General features: G+C 56.9%; 3 protein-coding genes across 7 annotated transcripts; 2 read left to right on the top strand and 1 right to left on the bottom strand.

The window, feature by feature from the left end:
* Positions 1–9: 9 nt before the first annotated feature.
* On the bottom strand, positions 10–9,276 carry ABHD8 (abhydrolase domain containing 8). 5 transcript variants are annotated; one of them, XM_082071966.1, is made up of 5 exons: positions 9,091–9,276; positions 8,150–8,293; positions 3,350–4,130; positions 2,615–2,785; positions 10–2,478 (listed from the first exon to the last, which is right to left on the bottom strand). In XM_082071966.1, the coding sequence occupies exons 3-5, from the start codon at positions 4,120–4,122 to the stop codon at positions 1,947–1,949; spliced, it is 1,476 nt and encodes a 491-aa protein (XP_081928092.1). In that variant the 5' UTR covers positions 4,123–4,130; positions 8,150–8,293; positions 9,091–9,276; the 3' UTR covers positions 10–1,946. The 5 variants fall into 5 exon arrangements, with proteins under 5 accessions (XP_081928092.1, XP_081928090.1, XP_081928091.1 ...); XM_082071964.1 differs by lacking the exons at positions 8,150–8,293; positions 9,091–9,276 and adding an exon at positions 6,583–7,042 and having other exon boundaries at positions 10–2,158; positions 2,262–2,478; XM_082071965.1 differs by lacking the exon at positions 9,091–9,276 and having other exon boundaries at positions 8,150–8,420.
* Positions 9,277–9,561: 285 nt separating this feature from the next.
* Positions 9,562–10,305, top strand: MRPL34 (mitochondrial ribosomal protein L34). The gene is made up of 2 exons (XM_082072145.1): positions 9,562–9,662; positions 9,825–10,305. Exons 1-2 carry the CDS (start codon positions 9,619–9,621, stop codon positions 10,087–10,089), a joined length of 309 nt encoding a protein of 102 aa, XP_081928271.1. The 5' UTR covers positions 9,562–9,618; the 3' UTR covers positions 10,090–10,305.
* Positions 10,306–10,804: 499 nt separating this feature from the next.
* DDA1 (DET1 and DDB1 associated 1) lies at positions 10,805–16,283 on the top strand. The gene is made up of 5 exons (XM_082071749.1): positions 10,805–10,910; positions 14,383–14,463; positions 14,904–14,955; positions 15,283–15,344; positions 15,892–16,283. Exons 1-5 carry the CDS (start codon positions 10,908–10,910, stop codon positions 16,000–16,002), a joined length of 309 nt encoding a protein of 102 aa, XP_081927875.1. The 5' UTR covers positions 10,805–10,907; the 3' UTR covers positions 16,003–16,283.
* Positions 16,284–16,342: the final 59 nt, after the last annotated feature.

The raw sequence follows: 16,342 nt of genomic DNA, 5'->3' as shown, positions 1-16,342 counted from the left end.
CATGTGATTTTTGGCTCTGCTCCCTGGGCCCGCCGCGTCTCTCCCCACCATTGAGCCGGAGGCAGCTGAGAATATAACACGGCTGAGAATATAACACGGCTTTACTGTCTGCAATGGCACGAAGGCGGCGCTGGCTCGGCGGTGGGGTCGCGGTGCGGTTTGCCTCGGCCTTAGCGCGAGCGGCACGGGGACAAGCGACACAGACTCGGTGACAAACGGAGGCGGAAGAGCCGTGGTTGGTGGCCGGGCAGCCACGGTCGCCTGGAGCTGGCCGGGGGGTGGCGGTGGGGGCTAAGCCGTGTTTTGGGGTACGGTGGTGTTTCGGGGTACCCTGGCTGTGCTGCGGGGTGTCCCCTGGCCAGGACAGGGAGTTGTGGGGGGGAAAAGGCTCGTGGAAACGATCTTAATGCGGAGTCATTAAAATTCTCATTATGAGACAGGTTGTGGCTGGGGAGGGCGGGCAGAGGGGCAGCTCTGCCCCCGCGCTGGGACAGGGCGGGGGCTGCCTGGGGACACTTGTCACACAGGGTCCCCGTCACGCCGAGGATGGCTCTGAAGGACCCTTCCTGTTCTGCGTCGCTCAGATTGGGGACAAAGACGGGCTTGGCCTCGAGGAAGGTGCGTTGGAGGTGGGTGCAGCTCCCTGCCCAGCCCGGAGCCCCCGGGGTGCGATGTCGGCCCCACTGGGGGGGCTGGGTGGGATGCCAGATGGGTGTGAGGTTTCCATGGGAATGGTCATTTCTTTGGTTTTAGATGAGGGGAAATAAGAGGGAAAGCAAGTGGGGAGGCTGGGGTCACCCCCCGAGCGCAGAGTCCTCCCGGCTCACTCAGGCTCCCACCCTGTCACCCTGCGACAGCACTTGGGTCCCCACTTGACACTTCTCATGTACCTTCTTGGTCCTGCCTGGCTCCTGGCAGCGGGATGCGAAGCACGGAAGGGAGGAGATGATAGTTGTGCTGGGTTATGTACAGATCAGCGTCAGCAGGTAACGAGCTGTTGCTCGTTACAGTCAGACAGTTGCAGTTTGCTTTGTCACCCCTGCATTGCTCCAAGACCAGGGGATCCGTACAGGAGCTGTCGGCAAGGACGGACATGGTGGCAACACAACGGTGTATTGCTGGTCCCCCGGTGCACAAGGGACGGGTGTGAACCCGGCGGGGACACGGTCACGGAGGAGCTGGAAGCCAGGAAGGGTGAGCAGATGGGACACCGTGGGAGTCACTGCGTGGTGACAATGGCTCACGAGGACACAGCAGCAGGACGGACGCGGAGGGCTCTGTGGAAACCAGCGCTGTGCTACCTAAAGCGATGGTGCTTGGGGACACAACTGAGCGGATGGTGGCACCGGGGACCACGGGAGAGCTGGGGTTTGGCGTTGTCCCCCCAGCGCAGCCGTGCCAGTCCCACCACTGAGCTGATGGTCCTTCTGGCCGTCACCTCCTCGTCCTTGTCTCCAGGCCAGGCAGGAGCCGCTGGACGCCACGTACCCGGTTGCCAGCAATAACGGCACTCCCGTCCCCCCAGCCCCACAGATGGCTCAAGCGAGGTGCTGTGGGGCTCGGAGATGAAAATCCTGTTGCTGAGTCCGCGGAGCCTTTGGGTTCAAGCCATCCCAGCTCAGCTCCTCCAGCCAACACACTCTCCCTGGATGAACCTCTCCAAATTCTTCCTGTTTTGCTGCAGGTGGGACCGGTCTCCCCGCAGCCGCCTCCTCGCTGTCCCCGGGGCAGGGGGTTGCTGTGTGAGGAAAATAATACTACAAAGAAACACGATGAAGACGCTCCAGAGGTTGCTGTGCCACCCCCGAGGGGACGGGGGCCGGATCTGCCTTGTTCCTGCTGCCGGCCCGGTGCAGCTCTGCCCGGGGGAGCCTCCGCGCTCGGCCGGGAAAGAAAACGGGCTGAGCTCTCGGCGAGGACAGCCTCCGCCGCACCCTCCGCTCTCACTAACCCCTCCGAAACATCTCTCCCATCAGAGCGAGCGGCCCGGTCACCGCGTCCCGCTGCTTTATTTCTTCTCCCCCTGCCCGTCCCCAGCTGGCGTCTCGGGCTCCCACAGGACGAACTCGTGGAGCAGCGTGTTCACCGTCTCGGGACACTCCATCATCACCATGTGGCTGCCCTCGTCGATCACCTTCAGGAAGGCGATCAGCAGGATCTGGAGGGAGATGGTGACAGTGACAAGTGTCAGTGTCACGATGAGTCCCCTGCTGCCAGCCCCCAGCTGTCACCCACCCCTCCGTCCCCTCTCTGTCCCCTACCTCGGCCATTCGCTGATCTTCCTCCACCGGGACAAACTTGTCGTGCATCCCATGGACCAGCAGCACGGGCACGGCCAGCTCGGCGTGATAAACCTCGTCTCCCTCTGGCCAGTACTGGCCGCTCATCATGGCGCGCAGCACGAAGGAGGAGACGTTGAAGGCGTTTCCTTCCTTCAGCAGTTGCTTTTCTTTGGCACCTTGGCGAGCGAAACCAGCCCTGCAAGAGGGAGCCAGACAGAGGGTTAACCCAGCGCGGTGCCTCGGCATCGCGGGGACCGGAGCGGGGGGTGTCCCTGCCACGCTGGGGGTCCCCGTGGTGGCCTTGGGGACAACCCTCGGGGGTGGTGACTCACTTGAGGAAGCTCCAGGCCAGGCAGGGGGACAGGCAGTGCAGCACGCAGGTGGGCATGTTGAAGATGGAGCAGAGGCTGGGCTCCAGCGCCGTCGGGCCCCCGCCGTTAATCATGATCACCTTATGGACCAGGTCTGGGTACTCGTGTGCGAGGAAGGTGCAGAAGGACACACTGTGTGGACAGAGAGACGTGGGAGCTGTGCTCTGACCCAGGGGATGCTGCATCCCAAGGATCTATGGCTGGCGTTCAAGCTACACCCCTTATCTGACCCCTGCTCCCCCTTTTTGGGCAGGGTGATCCCAGCAAACCCCGCTGCAGAGGCTGAGCTCGGGGTTTCACTCCTGCACAGAGCAAATCAGGGTGCTGGGACCTGCTTGGGACCAGCCTGGTCCTCCTGATCTAATCCTGCCCAAATCTGGCTCCCTGTCCTCCCAGCCCCGCTCTCCACGCCGCTTAGTCTCCATCTAATTGACTTTCTCGGGCTTACTCTATTTATAGGCTGAGCTCCGCCAGCTTCCCTGCTGGAGGACGGGCTCTGGGATTAGCTGGACCCAGGGACACACAACAAGAGGATGGAGGAGATCAGAGTCGAGGGATAAACCCAGGATGGGAAACCCCACACCCCTCCCTGCTTCTCCGCTCCCAAAGTGCAGGATTTGTTGGGCACTTGCTGCCAAGGAGAGGGCAGAGGGGACAAATCCAACCCTTCCCTCCTGGGAACCCCTGGGCTCTTACCCATATGAGTGTCCTATCAGAATGTTCCTCTTCTTCGCGTAGCGCTTGAAGACGGCCCTCATGTCCTCAGCCAGCGCGTAGAAGGTGTAGGCGGCGGCGATTTGGGGAGCGGAGCTGCAGCCGTGGCCGGCCAGGTCGGGAGCCACCACTTCGTAGCCCAGCTTGGTGAAGAAGTCCAGCTGCTCCTTCCAGATGTCCAGCGAGCCGCCCACGCCGTGGATGAAGAAGAGGACGACGTCGCTGTGCGTCCCTTTGCAGCTTGTGATCTGCTTCTTGCAGTCGATGTTGATGACTTTCTTGGGTTTGCGCTTCCGGCGCTTGCCGGGGGTTGCGGCTGCCTCCCGCGTGCCAGATCCTGGCGTGCCGGATCCTGGCGTGCCGCAGCCCGGCGTGCCGGCGGGAGCTTGGCCAGTGAGGTCAGAGAGCTCCAGCTCCACCGTGCTGCTGGGTTCCGCTGAGCCGTTCTGGCAGTGCAGGATCTCGGAGCGAACGGCGTCGCCCAGGTTCTCGATCACCAGCTGCCCGTTGCGGTAAATGGTGATTTTGCGCTTGCAGTGCACCGTGCCGCGCTCCGGCCCCCCCGGTGGCGGCTCCTCCGGTCCCGCTGGGCTCGGGCGGTTTGGGGTGCTGTGCCTGATCCGTAGGATCCTCCCCGGCTTCACCTCCAAGAAGCTGTAGCCGTTGCTGGATTCAACGCTGTCCAGCGGCCCCACGGCGTTGGTGGTCTTGCCCATCAGGCAGCAGAGGAGCCCATCGGTGATGCTGTTCAGCATTATGCTCCCTGCAGTGAAGAAAACGGGGCGGGGGGGGGCAGGAGAAAGGGGGTTTAACAATGAGCTCCAGCACCCAGTGGGGATGTGCTGGGGGTCCTGGCTGTGGCACAGGGGACGGGGACAGCTCTGTCCCTCTTTCTGCTTTGCTGCCAGTGCCACCAGGGATGCACCAGGCGGGTGAACGTGGTGCTCCCCAAATGCAAACGAAACCCTGCAAACGGGCTGGTGGCCGCAGATGGACCCAGCGCTCCTGTGTCCCTGTCACCGGGGCGGTGTGGCATGGAGATGCACCGGAGCGGCCGCAAACCCCTGCAGTCCCCGGCACGCAGCTGCAGGATCCGCTCCAGCCGAGGGAAGCGACACGCAAAGAAAAGCCCGTTTGTGACGAAAATGCTGTTTCTGGCACTAAATATGAGGCTAAGGAAAGATTCAGTTATGAAAATGCATTATTTATACTAATTAAATATATATATATGTGTATCTCCCGTCTAAATAAAAACGGTGAGAGGTGGAAATTACAGTGAAGGTTTTAATTACAGTCACTCTGCAAACCAAGGCTGAAAATAACATAGCAGGAGAACCAGGGAGGGCAGGATGGACCCAGCACAAACTTGGGGGGGACGTGGCGCTGTCCTTGCTGTCCCCAAGGCTCATTCTTTGCTGTTTGCTCTTCCAGATGCGCTTGGATGGCTTTGGGAGGGGCTGCGGCTGCAGGGAGCACCGAGCCTGGCCAAGAGCAAAGTCAGACCCCCGCAAAGGCGGATGCGAGGTAAGGAAGGTCGGTGACACTGGGGACATCGGTGCTGGGAGCAGAGCCCAATGCTGTCCCGGCGGTGCCAAAGGGACTGGGGAGGTCCCTGCCCCCGCAGCTGGCAGCGTGATGAGCGTTTATTATTGATGAAGCAAAACACGGTGAATTATTGATGCTGTTGGGTAAAGAGCCGGAGCGGGCGCTGCGCAGAGGGGCTGTCCCTGCGGAGGGGACACCGGCTGCCCCCCGCGGCTGCGGGTACCGACCACGGCCCCTGCAGAGCGGAGGAGAAGGAAAAGAACGTTCCCAGAGGGGAATTAAACACCTAAATCCCAGTGATGCTGTCAGGGGTCAGCGTTTTCATCCCCAGACAATCCTTCGCGTGCAGCCGGTGGGATCGCAGAAGAGGAGCCTGCACGAACGCTCCGGTCCCAGCTCAACGTGCGGCTCACGGGTTTCCCCAGTATAAACCAGTCTGTTTGCTCCAGTTGGCGGTTCCCTTGGCAAAGCCGGAGTGGCTTCACCGCAGAGCCGTGCCAGGCCTTGGGCCAGCGGCCAGCGTTTGCTTCTCGGATGGTGGCCCAACGCCCACGCAAACACCCTGCGGGGCTCTGGGTGCTGGATTTTGGGGATGGGAAATGCAGCAAAGCCAGTGCCGGGGCTCCTTCTCCTCGCTGCTGACCGGGGACATCCTGGAGGCTCCCCAAAAGTGGGACGCAGCCAATTTCCATCAAGCCTGGCTTTTGTGCCGTGCCTCCATTTCACAAGGTTCCTAACAATCTCTGGACAGATTATAAACAGGACATTGATTAACTTCTCAGGATTAACTCGATTAGTCCATCCTGTTCATTTCCCGCATCGATTTGCTGGAAGGCTCTGGCGGGCGGGAGCTCTGCGGGCAGATCCAGGGGCTCAGGCCACGGAGCCGCCCTCCAGATCACGCTGCAAGGACAGGACGCGGCTCCTGGGGCCGAGATGCCTTCGCTTGGATGCTCCCAGGCTTGTGGTCCAGGACATGGAAGTCCCTGCTGGGTCTCAGACTGAGCAAACAGCACCCGAATCCCATCGGCGAGCAGGTCCCAGTCGAGCCGTGCTGGGCGGGAAGCGGAGGGATGGGAGGTGAAGGGATTTGACTCCACGTTAGTCTGTGTCGCCTCCCACGCGCCTCCTCGAACCCACCGCCCCGTCTGCCGCGGCCGCTGCAGCCAGAAACATCGAGGGATGTTCCCTCCGGGAGATGAAAATGAAACCAGATGGATGCGAAGAACTTTGCAAAGATGCCGGTAACCATGGCGATGAGCTGCTTTCCCCCCTCCCAAATCCATCCCGGTACCTTCCATCGCCGCCCCCGGCAGAGAGCGCGGTTTTGGCACCACTTACATAAAGCCAGGCACAACAATGAGTCAGGCGCGGCGTGAACCTGCCATCGGCCCCTGTGTCCCGCGAGGCCGAGGACGCAGCGCGGGAAGGCGGGTGGCATCGCCCCAAGCTGATCCCCACATCCCGGTCCCCCCCAAAATCACTGCTGCCCCCAGGAAACTGCTCCCAGCTGAGTGGGGGGATGCTCAAGGGGTGCTGGGGTTAATCCAGGAGGATGAGGCTTTTTCCAGGTCCAGACCTTGTCCTGGAGCACCAATGCAGAGACTTTTGGATTCGCCCCCCCCACCACCGCAACGAGCAACCCAGCTGGGGAAAAACAACTTACTGACCTACTTCGGGCTGCAGCGCCTCCGATTTTATACAACTTGACAGCAACATGTCACAGCTGGGGAAAAATGGGATGAGATGCGATGTGGCAGGGCGGAGGGCAGGAAGATCGATGGGATAACGTGACAGGGAGCCTGTGGGGCTGATACAGAGTCTGTGGGGCTGATATAGAGCCCATGGGGCTGACATATAGCCCATGGGGCTCAGCGGCTCCGTCCCCCTCCCTGCATCCTCGCAGGGAGTAGCAGGGACTCGATATCTGCTAATTCCTTGCAAATCCTCGGAGGAGAGGTGCCAGGGAGACGTGCCGCAGCCAGAATCTGACCTGCCATCGTAATTTGTGCAGCTCTAATCCCTTTCCCCTGGGGCTCACAAGTATTAATGATGACACACGACACCCCTGAGGAATGGGAAAATATTATTACACTCTTCCCAGCCTCCCCCCATCATTCACTCGCTGCAAAGTGGCGAAACTGCAGCATTGAGAAATGCATAAAGGGGGTGACTGTTTAAGCGCCGATCTCAGATACATGCAAGAAAATGTTTATGTTGTTTAGTCTTGGTCCTGCAAAGTCAACTTCCCTCTGGGGGAATGTGAAAAAGCCACTTCAGCTGGTGACAAGCATCTGGATTTATTCTGTTCCGCCTGGCTTCCCCATCCTGATGCAATTATAGCAGCTTTACCAGGACAGACAGGACTAAGCAGGCAGGAAGTTTTTACCAGTCGTGCAAATAGAAAATCAAGGAGCCAGCCCTAAAATCCCCAGGGTGGAGGAGCTGTCCCTGTCCGCGGGCAGCGGGACTTCGCCGAGGGCCCCGCGGGACGCAGACAAATCGCGTTGGGTCAAGAAACGGCGCGGCAGGGAAAGGCGAGCGTCTGCAAGACATACGGCAGCGGGAGCCGCGGCTGGCCGCCTGCCACACGGCTCTCTTTGGGAAGGAAGAAGACCTTGAGAAACAAAAGATTATGCAACGCACGGCGGAGTAACCTGCGCCTGACCTCCACCGCCAAAATTGCACTTACTGCCCTCCCTCTCCCCAAAGCTCCCGCGTTTCCAAGGGGGTCGCACCGCGTAGCCGCAGAGCGGGCGGTTGGATTCCTCCGGCAGCCAGCTGGGAGAAACCATTGCGGGGAGGCAGGAGAAGAAGAAAACCCTTCCCCCTCCGGCGGGCAGCGACGCGTGCAGGTGCCCCCTCCATCTCCAGCCGAAAACCCGAGCAGATTTGACATGCACATAGCAACAGCGGGGCTTCGGGCAGCGCCGGCAATCATTTACTGCAATTGCATCACAACAGAAGCCGTCCCTTAAGTTTTATTGCTGGGCAGCTTTTTATAACCCCGTGCTGAATAGAACGGGGGTTTTAAGCACAGCCATGATGCTGCGAGGCTGCCGTCTCCCCTTCTCTCCCTGCAATCCCACCTAACGCCCCTCAAACAAAAAACACCCCACAAACCCACACCTTTTGGCCATTTTGCTCCCCATGCAGAGCACCTTCCTCCGCTCGACCTTACACCACGGTTTGTGCTCCCGGTCCTCCGCACAAAGAGAGACAGAAGAGGATGCTCACCTCATTTATTGACAAGGATTGTCAGGAGTCGAGGTTGCAAACGGAAGGCTTAAATCTTGCGAAGGGGGAGAGGACGAGGCGGCTGTGCCAGCGCTGGCAGGCTCTGCTCAGCTTTTTCAGCTCCTCCGATTACATTTTTCTCGCCTGGTGTGGTGGGAAGGACAGAGCGATGCCCTCAGCTCAGCTCATCCACTTTAGCCCGAAATCTCTCCTTCCATCTTCTCCCCACGAGCAGCTTCATAACTGGAGCTCTGGGCTTTGGGGGTGCTGTTTGTCCTTGCGGTCTATAGCCATAGAAAGCCCCTTAAATCCCTCCTAAAGAGGAGGGCTCTCGGTGTGACAGACAAGGAGATTTGCCACTCAACGCCAGCCCCAGCGCAGCCCCCCCACCCACCCCAGGGAGCCTGCCAGGAGCCAAAGGATTCACCCTGGCTTTTTTTGCCCCTTTCAGTAGGATAAATTCATTTTTAAATTTAATTTAATTTTATTTTATTTACCTCTTACTGTTTCCTTGCCATTCTGGTATTTGTGGTTTCCCAGAGGTCGGTGCTCAGCGCGGGTGACCCTGCACTGAAAACACCAACTTGCAGCCCGCAGGGACTGGGGCAAGAGGACAAATACAAGCTGGTGAATGTCTCTGGGGTTTATTTTCGCAGCTGGAGGGGTGGGAGGGCTGAGGCGCATCCCTGCACCCTGATGGGCTGAGTTCTGGCAGGAACACACCAAACCGGTGCAGAAAAGCCCCTGAGCTGGTGCTGCTGCTTGGCGATACGGCTGGGCTTGCCTCCAGGAAAGCAATTTGAAGGATCTTTTTGATGATCAGAGCAGACGGTGAGGATGGCTGAGATCCTTGGGTTAGCAGTGAATCCCTCCTCCACCTCCTCATGCTCCTGCACCTCATTTTCCTGCTCTATAAAACACAGATAATCACATTTACCTACCCAGGGATGGGTGGAGGCTGAACCTCTCTGTAGGTGCCTCGGCACATCCTACACGCTGCTGCTTTCTATACATTATACGTTAGAGACGATCGCAGTCCCAGCACCTTTGCCGGGCCGGTCGTGGTGCCCGGTGGGGTTTCCAAACCCGGTGTCTGTGCAGCACCCTGCTGCTTGTGGCCATTTTGGGGGCAGCCAGAGCTCACCCCTCACAGACAGGTGGCAGCACCTGGGCCCAGCCTGACCCTCCCGCCCCGGAGGGGCCAACACGCGGAGCTGACACCCCCAGAACCGCCCCGGTGAGGAATAAATGAGCCTTCAGAGGCGGATTTTGCCCCGCATGAGGCCTGGGCGCTTCGCAAGCCGGCGGGGGCCCAGGCCGTGCCCCGTTGCCATGGTAACAGGGACTACAGCTCCCATCAGCCCTTGCGGCGCGCCGCGTCGTGCGTGCTCCCCGCCGGCTGTGATTGGCCGGGAGGGCGGAGCCAATAGGGAGCGGCGTTGTTGGGAGCACGGTGTTGTCAGGAGGCCATGGCGGGGCTGGGCCGGCTCTGGGCGCGGGTTCTGGGCGGCCGGTAACGGGCTGAGGGCGGAGCGGGGAGCGGCGCTACCCCGGGGGGGGCCGCTGGGGCGGGGGAGGGACGTGCCGGGTCACCCCGTCCCCCAGGGCTGCGAAACGGCCCTTTATTGTCCCGCCGGCGCCGGGTTCTCACTCTCTGTTGTGTTGTTTCCCAAAGCTGTTACCTGCTCCAGCCTCCTGCCGCCCGCCCGCTCCAGCTCCGCGCCGCCTCGCTCCTCTCCGGCTCCCTCAGGCACCGTCTGGCCCTCCCGTCCCCCTGGAGCCGCCAGCAGATCCGCGCGCGGTCGCGGGGGAACGAGTACCAGCCCAACAACCGCAAGCGCAAGCGGACGCACGGCTGGATCAAGCGCATCAGCACGCCGGGCGGCGTGGCCGTCATCCTGCGCCGCATGCTGAAGGGCAGGAAGTCCCTGACCCACTGAGGGGAGCCCCAAATCCAGCCCTGGAGATGCTGCAGCTTTGGCACGACCCCGTCTGAGCGTCGTTCCCTCTGGTGTCGGGAGGATCGCGCTGCCTTGGGGATGGGTTGGTTTATTGGCTGCTTTTGGAGTGGTGAAATAACCGGCGCTTTGTACGCGCGGTTCAAAGAGAAACGTGCGAAAGCTGAGCTGTGATTAAAGCCCTGCCGCTCGCCTGGAGCGCCCTGTGCTGAGTGCTGATGTGAAGCTAACGGGGAGCGGAAAGCAGGCGCGTTCGTGGGGGTGCGGCCGCTCGGGAGCCTTCGGGAGGGCGGCGGGAGCGCGGCATTAGCGCTGAGCGGAGGGAGTTTGGTTTTATTAATGGTTGACACCGGCAGGGTCTGCCCGTTCTGCGCCTCCACCCCCTGCAGTGCTCCGGGTCCTGGTTCTTGGCTGGGGACAGGGCGGAGAGGAGGAATTCCCTTCTCCTGGACACCGTTCTCCAGCGCTGCTAATTAACCGCGTCGTGATTAACGCGCGTCATTAATGAGGACCAAGGGGCGAACTACAGCTCCCAGCGTGCCCCGCGGCCGCCGCCACATCCGGGTCGCCCCGCCCTGCCCCGCCCACCACCCCCAGCCTTTCCGTGCGGGCGCTTCCTGCCTCAACCTAACCCCATGCTCCTCAGCGCCGCGCTGAGTGACGGGGGGGCCACCCAGTAGAAGGCCAGAGCGGCGCTGCGCGGGCCAATAAGACCGCGCGGGGCGGGCAGCGGAGGTTGTGGTTGCGTTGAGGCGCGGCGGCGGGGGAGGGGGTGGCTCCTCACGGCTCCGGCGGCGAAGATGGTAGGTGGCTCTCGCCCCCCACCCGAAATGGCGGCGGCCCCGGTCCGGGGCTGTGAGGGGAGCGCGGCACATGGGGTTCTTCCCCTCCTCCTTCCCCCCCGCCCCGTCCCACAGCTGCTGCCCCGGCGGCCGCGCCCCGCGGCCGCACCCAGCCCGGGGTGGCGGGGCCCGCGGCCGCCTCCGGGCCTGAAGGGCCTGAAGGGCCTGCAGCCTCCGGAGGCCTCGCTCGGGGCCTCGGCGGAGGCGGGAGGGCGGCGGGGGAGTCGCTGCGATCCGGGGTGTCCCGCACCCCAAGATGGCGGGGATCCCCATCCCCGGGGGTGCGGGGGGGAGGCGGGGACAGAGATGGAGGTGCTGGAGCGAGTGGAGAGAAGGGAACGGAGCTGGTGAGGGGCTGGAGCACAAGGGTGGGGGACCTGGGGGGTTCAGCTGGAGAACAGGAGCTGAGGGGAGACCTTCTGATCTCTGACCTGCCTGAAAGGAGCTTGGAGCCAGGGGGGTCGGGCTCTGCTCCCCAGGAACAAGCGCCAGGAGCAGAGGAAACGGCCTCAAGTGGCGCCAGGGGAGGTTGAGGTTGGATCTGGGAACAGTTTCTTCCCCAAAGGGCTGTGGGGCATTGAACAGGCTGCCCAGGGCAGTGCTGGAGTCACCATCCCTGGAGGGCTGGACAGACGGACATGAGGTTGTTCAGTCTGTTCTGTGCCCCCCAAGCAGCAGCAGGTTTTGTGCCCCAGTGTTTGGTGGTCGATGTTACAGCCAAGGGGCTTCCAGGCTCCTTTCTCCACTTTGTAGCAACATAATAATTTTTTTGAGGATGAGGGTTTCTCTTCTGCTCCTCAGTAACTAAAGGAAGACCAGGGATGTCCCTGTGGTCTCCGTGTACAACTGTTCCTCGGTTGAGAGCTCAGGTGGCCGTTCCCAAGCCCGTTCCCAAGCCGTTTTCCTCTTCCCCGTGTGTGCTGGGACAGGGCTCTGCTCTCAGCATTTGTGCTGGGCCTCGTCCTCCTGAGCCTTGTACTGCAGTTCCTTTAAAAAGCTGAGGATGGGGTGTGTGTATATGTTTGTTTTTCACCTTTCTGCTTTTAGCTGAGTACTGGCATCTTCCTGGGAAGCCGAGCACCTTGTTGACACAGTAGATGCACCTTATCTCGCCCTCACTTCTCAAATCGTAGAAGGAACCGGTGTTGTCTTCTGAGGTTGCATAATCACCCTTGTTTTGTCAGGGTTTTTGGGGGGTTTGCCTTTCCCCAAAGGAAACGAAGCATCTGCTGCGTGCAGGTGCTGGTTTTTCACTTCCACGCAGGACAATTCTCTTGGCCCGGCTGCGCTTTCCTTGGTTAACGAGTGGCAGGAGGCGCCCGGGGGGGACGTTTCCTCATGTGACACTGCACAGGAGCTGTGACTCGGTGTGTAAACACCGTGCTGGGGCTTATTTATCTGCTGCCCTTGGAGCAGATAAGGATCGTTGCACTTGGGGTATTGTCTACTTCTGAATATCCAGGAATATGACTCCAAGTAATTCCCCTGGGGGGCCTTTTTGGTGGTTTCTGAGGTCGTATCAGCAGGTAGCTGCTGAAATGTCCGTTATGCAGCAGGATTATCCTTATCGGAGGGACAGTTTGTGTTGCTGACAACCAGACTTTTCGGTTAAACCGGTGTTTGACTGCAGCCTGGGTTGGAGAAACATCCATCTCGTCGTTTTGGAAAACAGGGAATAGTCGAGCGTGAGGAACTTTGAGTTGAGCTGTGGCTTATTGAAGAGACACTTGACGTCGTGTGCTCCTAAATAAGAGCGGTTATTTTCCATTCTTACAAGTGGTAATAAACCCAAGTAGTTGTCAGGCTTTACCGTAATCAAACAAATTGAGGTCGTGTCTGTCTCTGGACTGGGCTGATGTGGCGGAGCAGGTGGCTTTGTCATAGAAAGCCTGCAAATTTAATGCAATGGGGAAGCGAGGCGCTTTGAAATGTAACGGGTTCTTTTTAAAGATTCTCGATCCTTCTAAACAGAGCAATGTAATTAATAATTCTTAAATCTGGGCTCTATGGAGGAAAATCTGTCTGGCAGCGCCTTTAGAAGTCTCTGTCCTGGAGAAGCAGCGAGCGAAGGTGCCGGGAAATAGTGTTGGGCCTGTGGGGGATGAGATGGGCAAGAGGAATTTGCAATTTGCTGGAATTGTCCAGTATTTTAACAAGATTATTTCTAAAGCCGGGCCTGTGGGAAGGGCTGGAGGTAGAATGGCAGTAACGTTCTTTTTAAGAACAAAAGCATGAATAATATTTTCTGGTTTGGCTAATTCTAGCTCTTTGTTTTGAATTAAAGATGCAGTGTTAATAAAAATAATGGCTTTATTGAAATGAAAACAAAGTCTTCCAGCCTGGCAGTTTGTAGCATCAGTGCCCATTTACATGTCGCTTCTCACACTGAAGTTAAACGACTTCTCATCTGCTGCTTTAGCATCCTTTTAAAATTGCTTGTAAAGAAGGTGCTGGACATCCTAGGGTAGAATCCTTTAGTGTTGAGTGTAACGGGCTTTGAATCTTGAAGCAATTACCGTTACGATACAGCCAGCTGCTCTAATGACTTGGAAGGGCCAATCTCAGGGCCTCTCCTGCTCATCGCACAGGTACATCTTGCGTTTATTCCCCATTTTCTCTTTATTTTAAGACATCTCTGGGCATTTTCCTTTGTCTCTGCTGCAAGTAGAGAGGCTCCAACACACTTTGAAGCCCTGTTTTCTCCTGACCCGTAATATTCTCTTCCCGCCCCCGCCCCGCTTTCACTTTTGAGAAGGAAATTCCTGTTTCACGCTGCTGCGGCTTAATTAAACCGCGAGGCTCCGCGGGGTCCCTGCGGCTCTCAGCACAGAGCTTGGCTGCTCCTGCCATCAGCCCTTTTGTTGTGCGTGGTGATCTCAGCGCTCCCAGCGAAACTTGGTGCTGTGTTTCTTTTCCTCTGATGTACCAGCAGCCTTGACGCGTGCGTAGGGACGTGATCCCTCAACAAAAGGATTGGGCTTTCGTCCTTCTGTGGGGCTGTGACAAAGAGTGTTAACTGGGAAAGGGACAGAGCAAGTGGTGTGATCTGGTGTGATATTCAAGGACTTCAGCGTAGCTGTGACAGTTTCTCATGCGATGTCATGATTAATGGTGGCAAATTACTGGGAGTTCTGGTCTGCTACACCAGCAGTGTTTGTGCGGTGCCGATCTTCCCAGTTGGAAACACACCTCGTTTTAATCACCTGTATGCCAAAAGATAGTTAATTAGCAGCTTTCTAACCAAATTACTGAACTTTGGGGATTTAACGAGCCAAATGTTGAAACTGGGACCTGGCAGCATCCATCAATTCCTGCAGTTGTTTCTCTTAAAGACCTGATCGACTTCTTTGGGAATCAGCACAAGGCAAACAGCGACCAGAATATCTCTCTTCCGTTCCTCACCTCCTTCTTTCTTTGTATTCTGTATTTTTAGGCAGATTTTTTGAAAGGATTACCAGTCTACAACAAAAGCAACTTCAGCAGATTCCACGCGGACTCTGTATGTAAAGCATCAGTAAGTATTGCCGCGTCCCGCCGCTTTGGGGGAAGGTTTTCTCGCACGGCTCCAAGGGTGAAAAAACCCCCTGAAATTAGTATTTTGTGTCTTAAGACCCACGTATGATCACAGCTGATAGTTCAGGAGTCGGGATTGGCAAGGAAAACTTCCCGCTTGCTTTGGTGAGGAGTGTGTCCTTGCATCAGCCAGACCCCAGCTGTGGTGTACGTATGCATTCTGTAATAGTAGTCTTATGTCCTGCAAAACACACTAAAAAAGGACCTTCCTCTTTATATACATGTGTTTTAAAAAGCTGTAACTTCATAGCATCATGGAACAGGGCAGAATATCCCAGTGCTTATGTTAGCAAGGGCCTTTGGGTTGGCTGAGCTGTGCTTGGGTTCAGAATCACTTTTTCTGCCGTCTTTGTTCTCTTAACTGTTCTAATTCTTCTACAGAATAGAAGACCATCAGTATATCTTCCCACGAGAGAATATCCGTCTGAACAAAGTGAGTCTGCATGCTAAAGTTTGAGGGTTTGAATAACTTTGTTCTGTTCTACTGTTGAAAATCTGGCATATGCGTAATCTCCTTTATTTTAAACTTCGGCTCAGGTGATGTTACAGAACTGTCAGCACAGTGATTAGCAGTGTATGGCTAGTTGTTGGTTTTGTGCTTTTCCTCTGTCCTTACGGAGCAATCAGCGTTCCTGTGTACTGTTATTTTATTAAAAAGGACCATGGTATGTGAAGTAATGTGGTGATTACTGCACTGTTTTCAAAGTCATCTTCCAAATGACCTCAGTATGTTTCTCTTCTTTTTTTGTTTTTTTGGCAGTCATAGTAACAGAAAAAACAAATATACTTTTGCGTTATTTACATCAGCAGTGGGACAAAAAGGTACGGTTGTGTTTTCTTAACATTTTGCCTTGATTTGCTGACTTGGGCTAATTGAGCTGAATCTTAATCACAGTCAAAATGTTGAAGATTAATTAAAGAAAGTGCGAACAGCACTTCAGGAAGACATTCAGCAACACTTGTAAAAAGACAAGTTTTTGTTCCAACATGGGGACACTAACTCAGTGTTTAGTCTGGACCTTGGGAGGCTGTGGTTTAATCTTCCACTTGCTGCAGTTTTCCCTTTGTGACCTTGGCAAATTGGTCCCGGGACTGTTAGGAAAATAAACCAGATGAGTTTGTGCAGAATGTGCCTGCACTAACGAGGCTGTGTCAGGACCTGGGGTACAAACACTGAGGAACATGCGAGTCAGTGTGTTTGAGCTCGTGCTGGAGGGCGAGAAGTGGGGGTTCCTGGGCCTGTTAGGTCGTTGCAGCGCCCTATTTCATCTGAAAACTTTCACAAGGAAAAATTCGGCTTACCAACACTAATTCCCACCAGAATCTGAGGTTTTGGAGAGTTTCACTGTGGTTTTCTCTGTCCCAACAGAACGCAGCAAAGAAGAGAGATCAAGAGCAAGTGGAAATAGAAGGGGAGAACTCGGCGCCTCCACGGAAAATCGCTCGGACAGACAGCCAGGATATGAACGAGGACACTTAAACTCTTGGCTTTCTCCTCTACGACTTTGCGGGCGCTTCCTGTTTTGTCGCAAAGTGTGTAAATTTTGCCCATCTCTCACCCCTCCACTATGCAGCCCAAACCACTTCTGACTTCATAGGAGCCAATGTATTTATTTTTTTTTCCTCTCTTCTTTGGTTTGTTTTTTTTTTTTTTTAATTTATGCCGTAAAACTTACCGAGCAGTGGTGGAACGATCCAGTGAATGATGTAGTATAACCGTAGTTCCTCCTTTCTAAAAATACACACTGTCACTTTCACAGATTTCGTTGAATCTGTTACCTAATGAACTCGCCACGGGAGCTGGGGGGAGACGTGGGTTG

This window comes from Streptopelia decaocto, assembly GCF_964273445.1.
Source record: "Streptopelia decaocto genome assembly, chromosome: 24".
Taxonomy (NCBI): Eukaryota; Metazoa; Chordata; class Aves; order Columbiformes; family Columbidae; genus Streptopelia; species Streptopelia decaocto.
The sequence above is the reverse complement of the archived record's forward strand: the minus strand, read 5'-3'. Positions and strand labels throughout refer to the sequence as shown.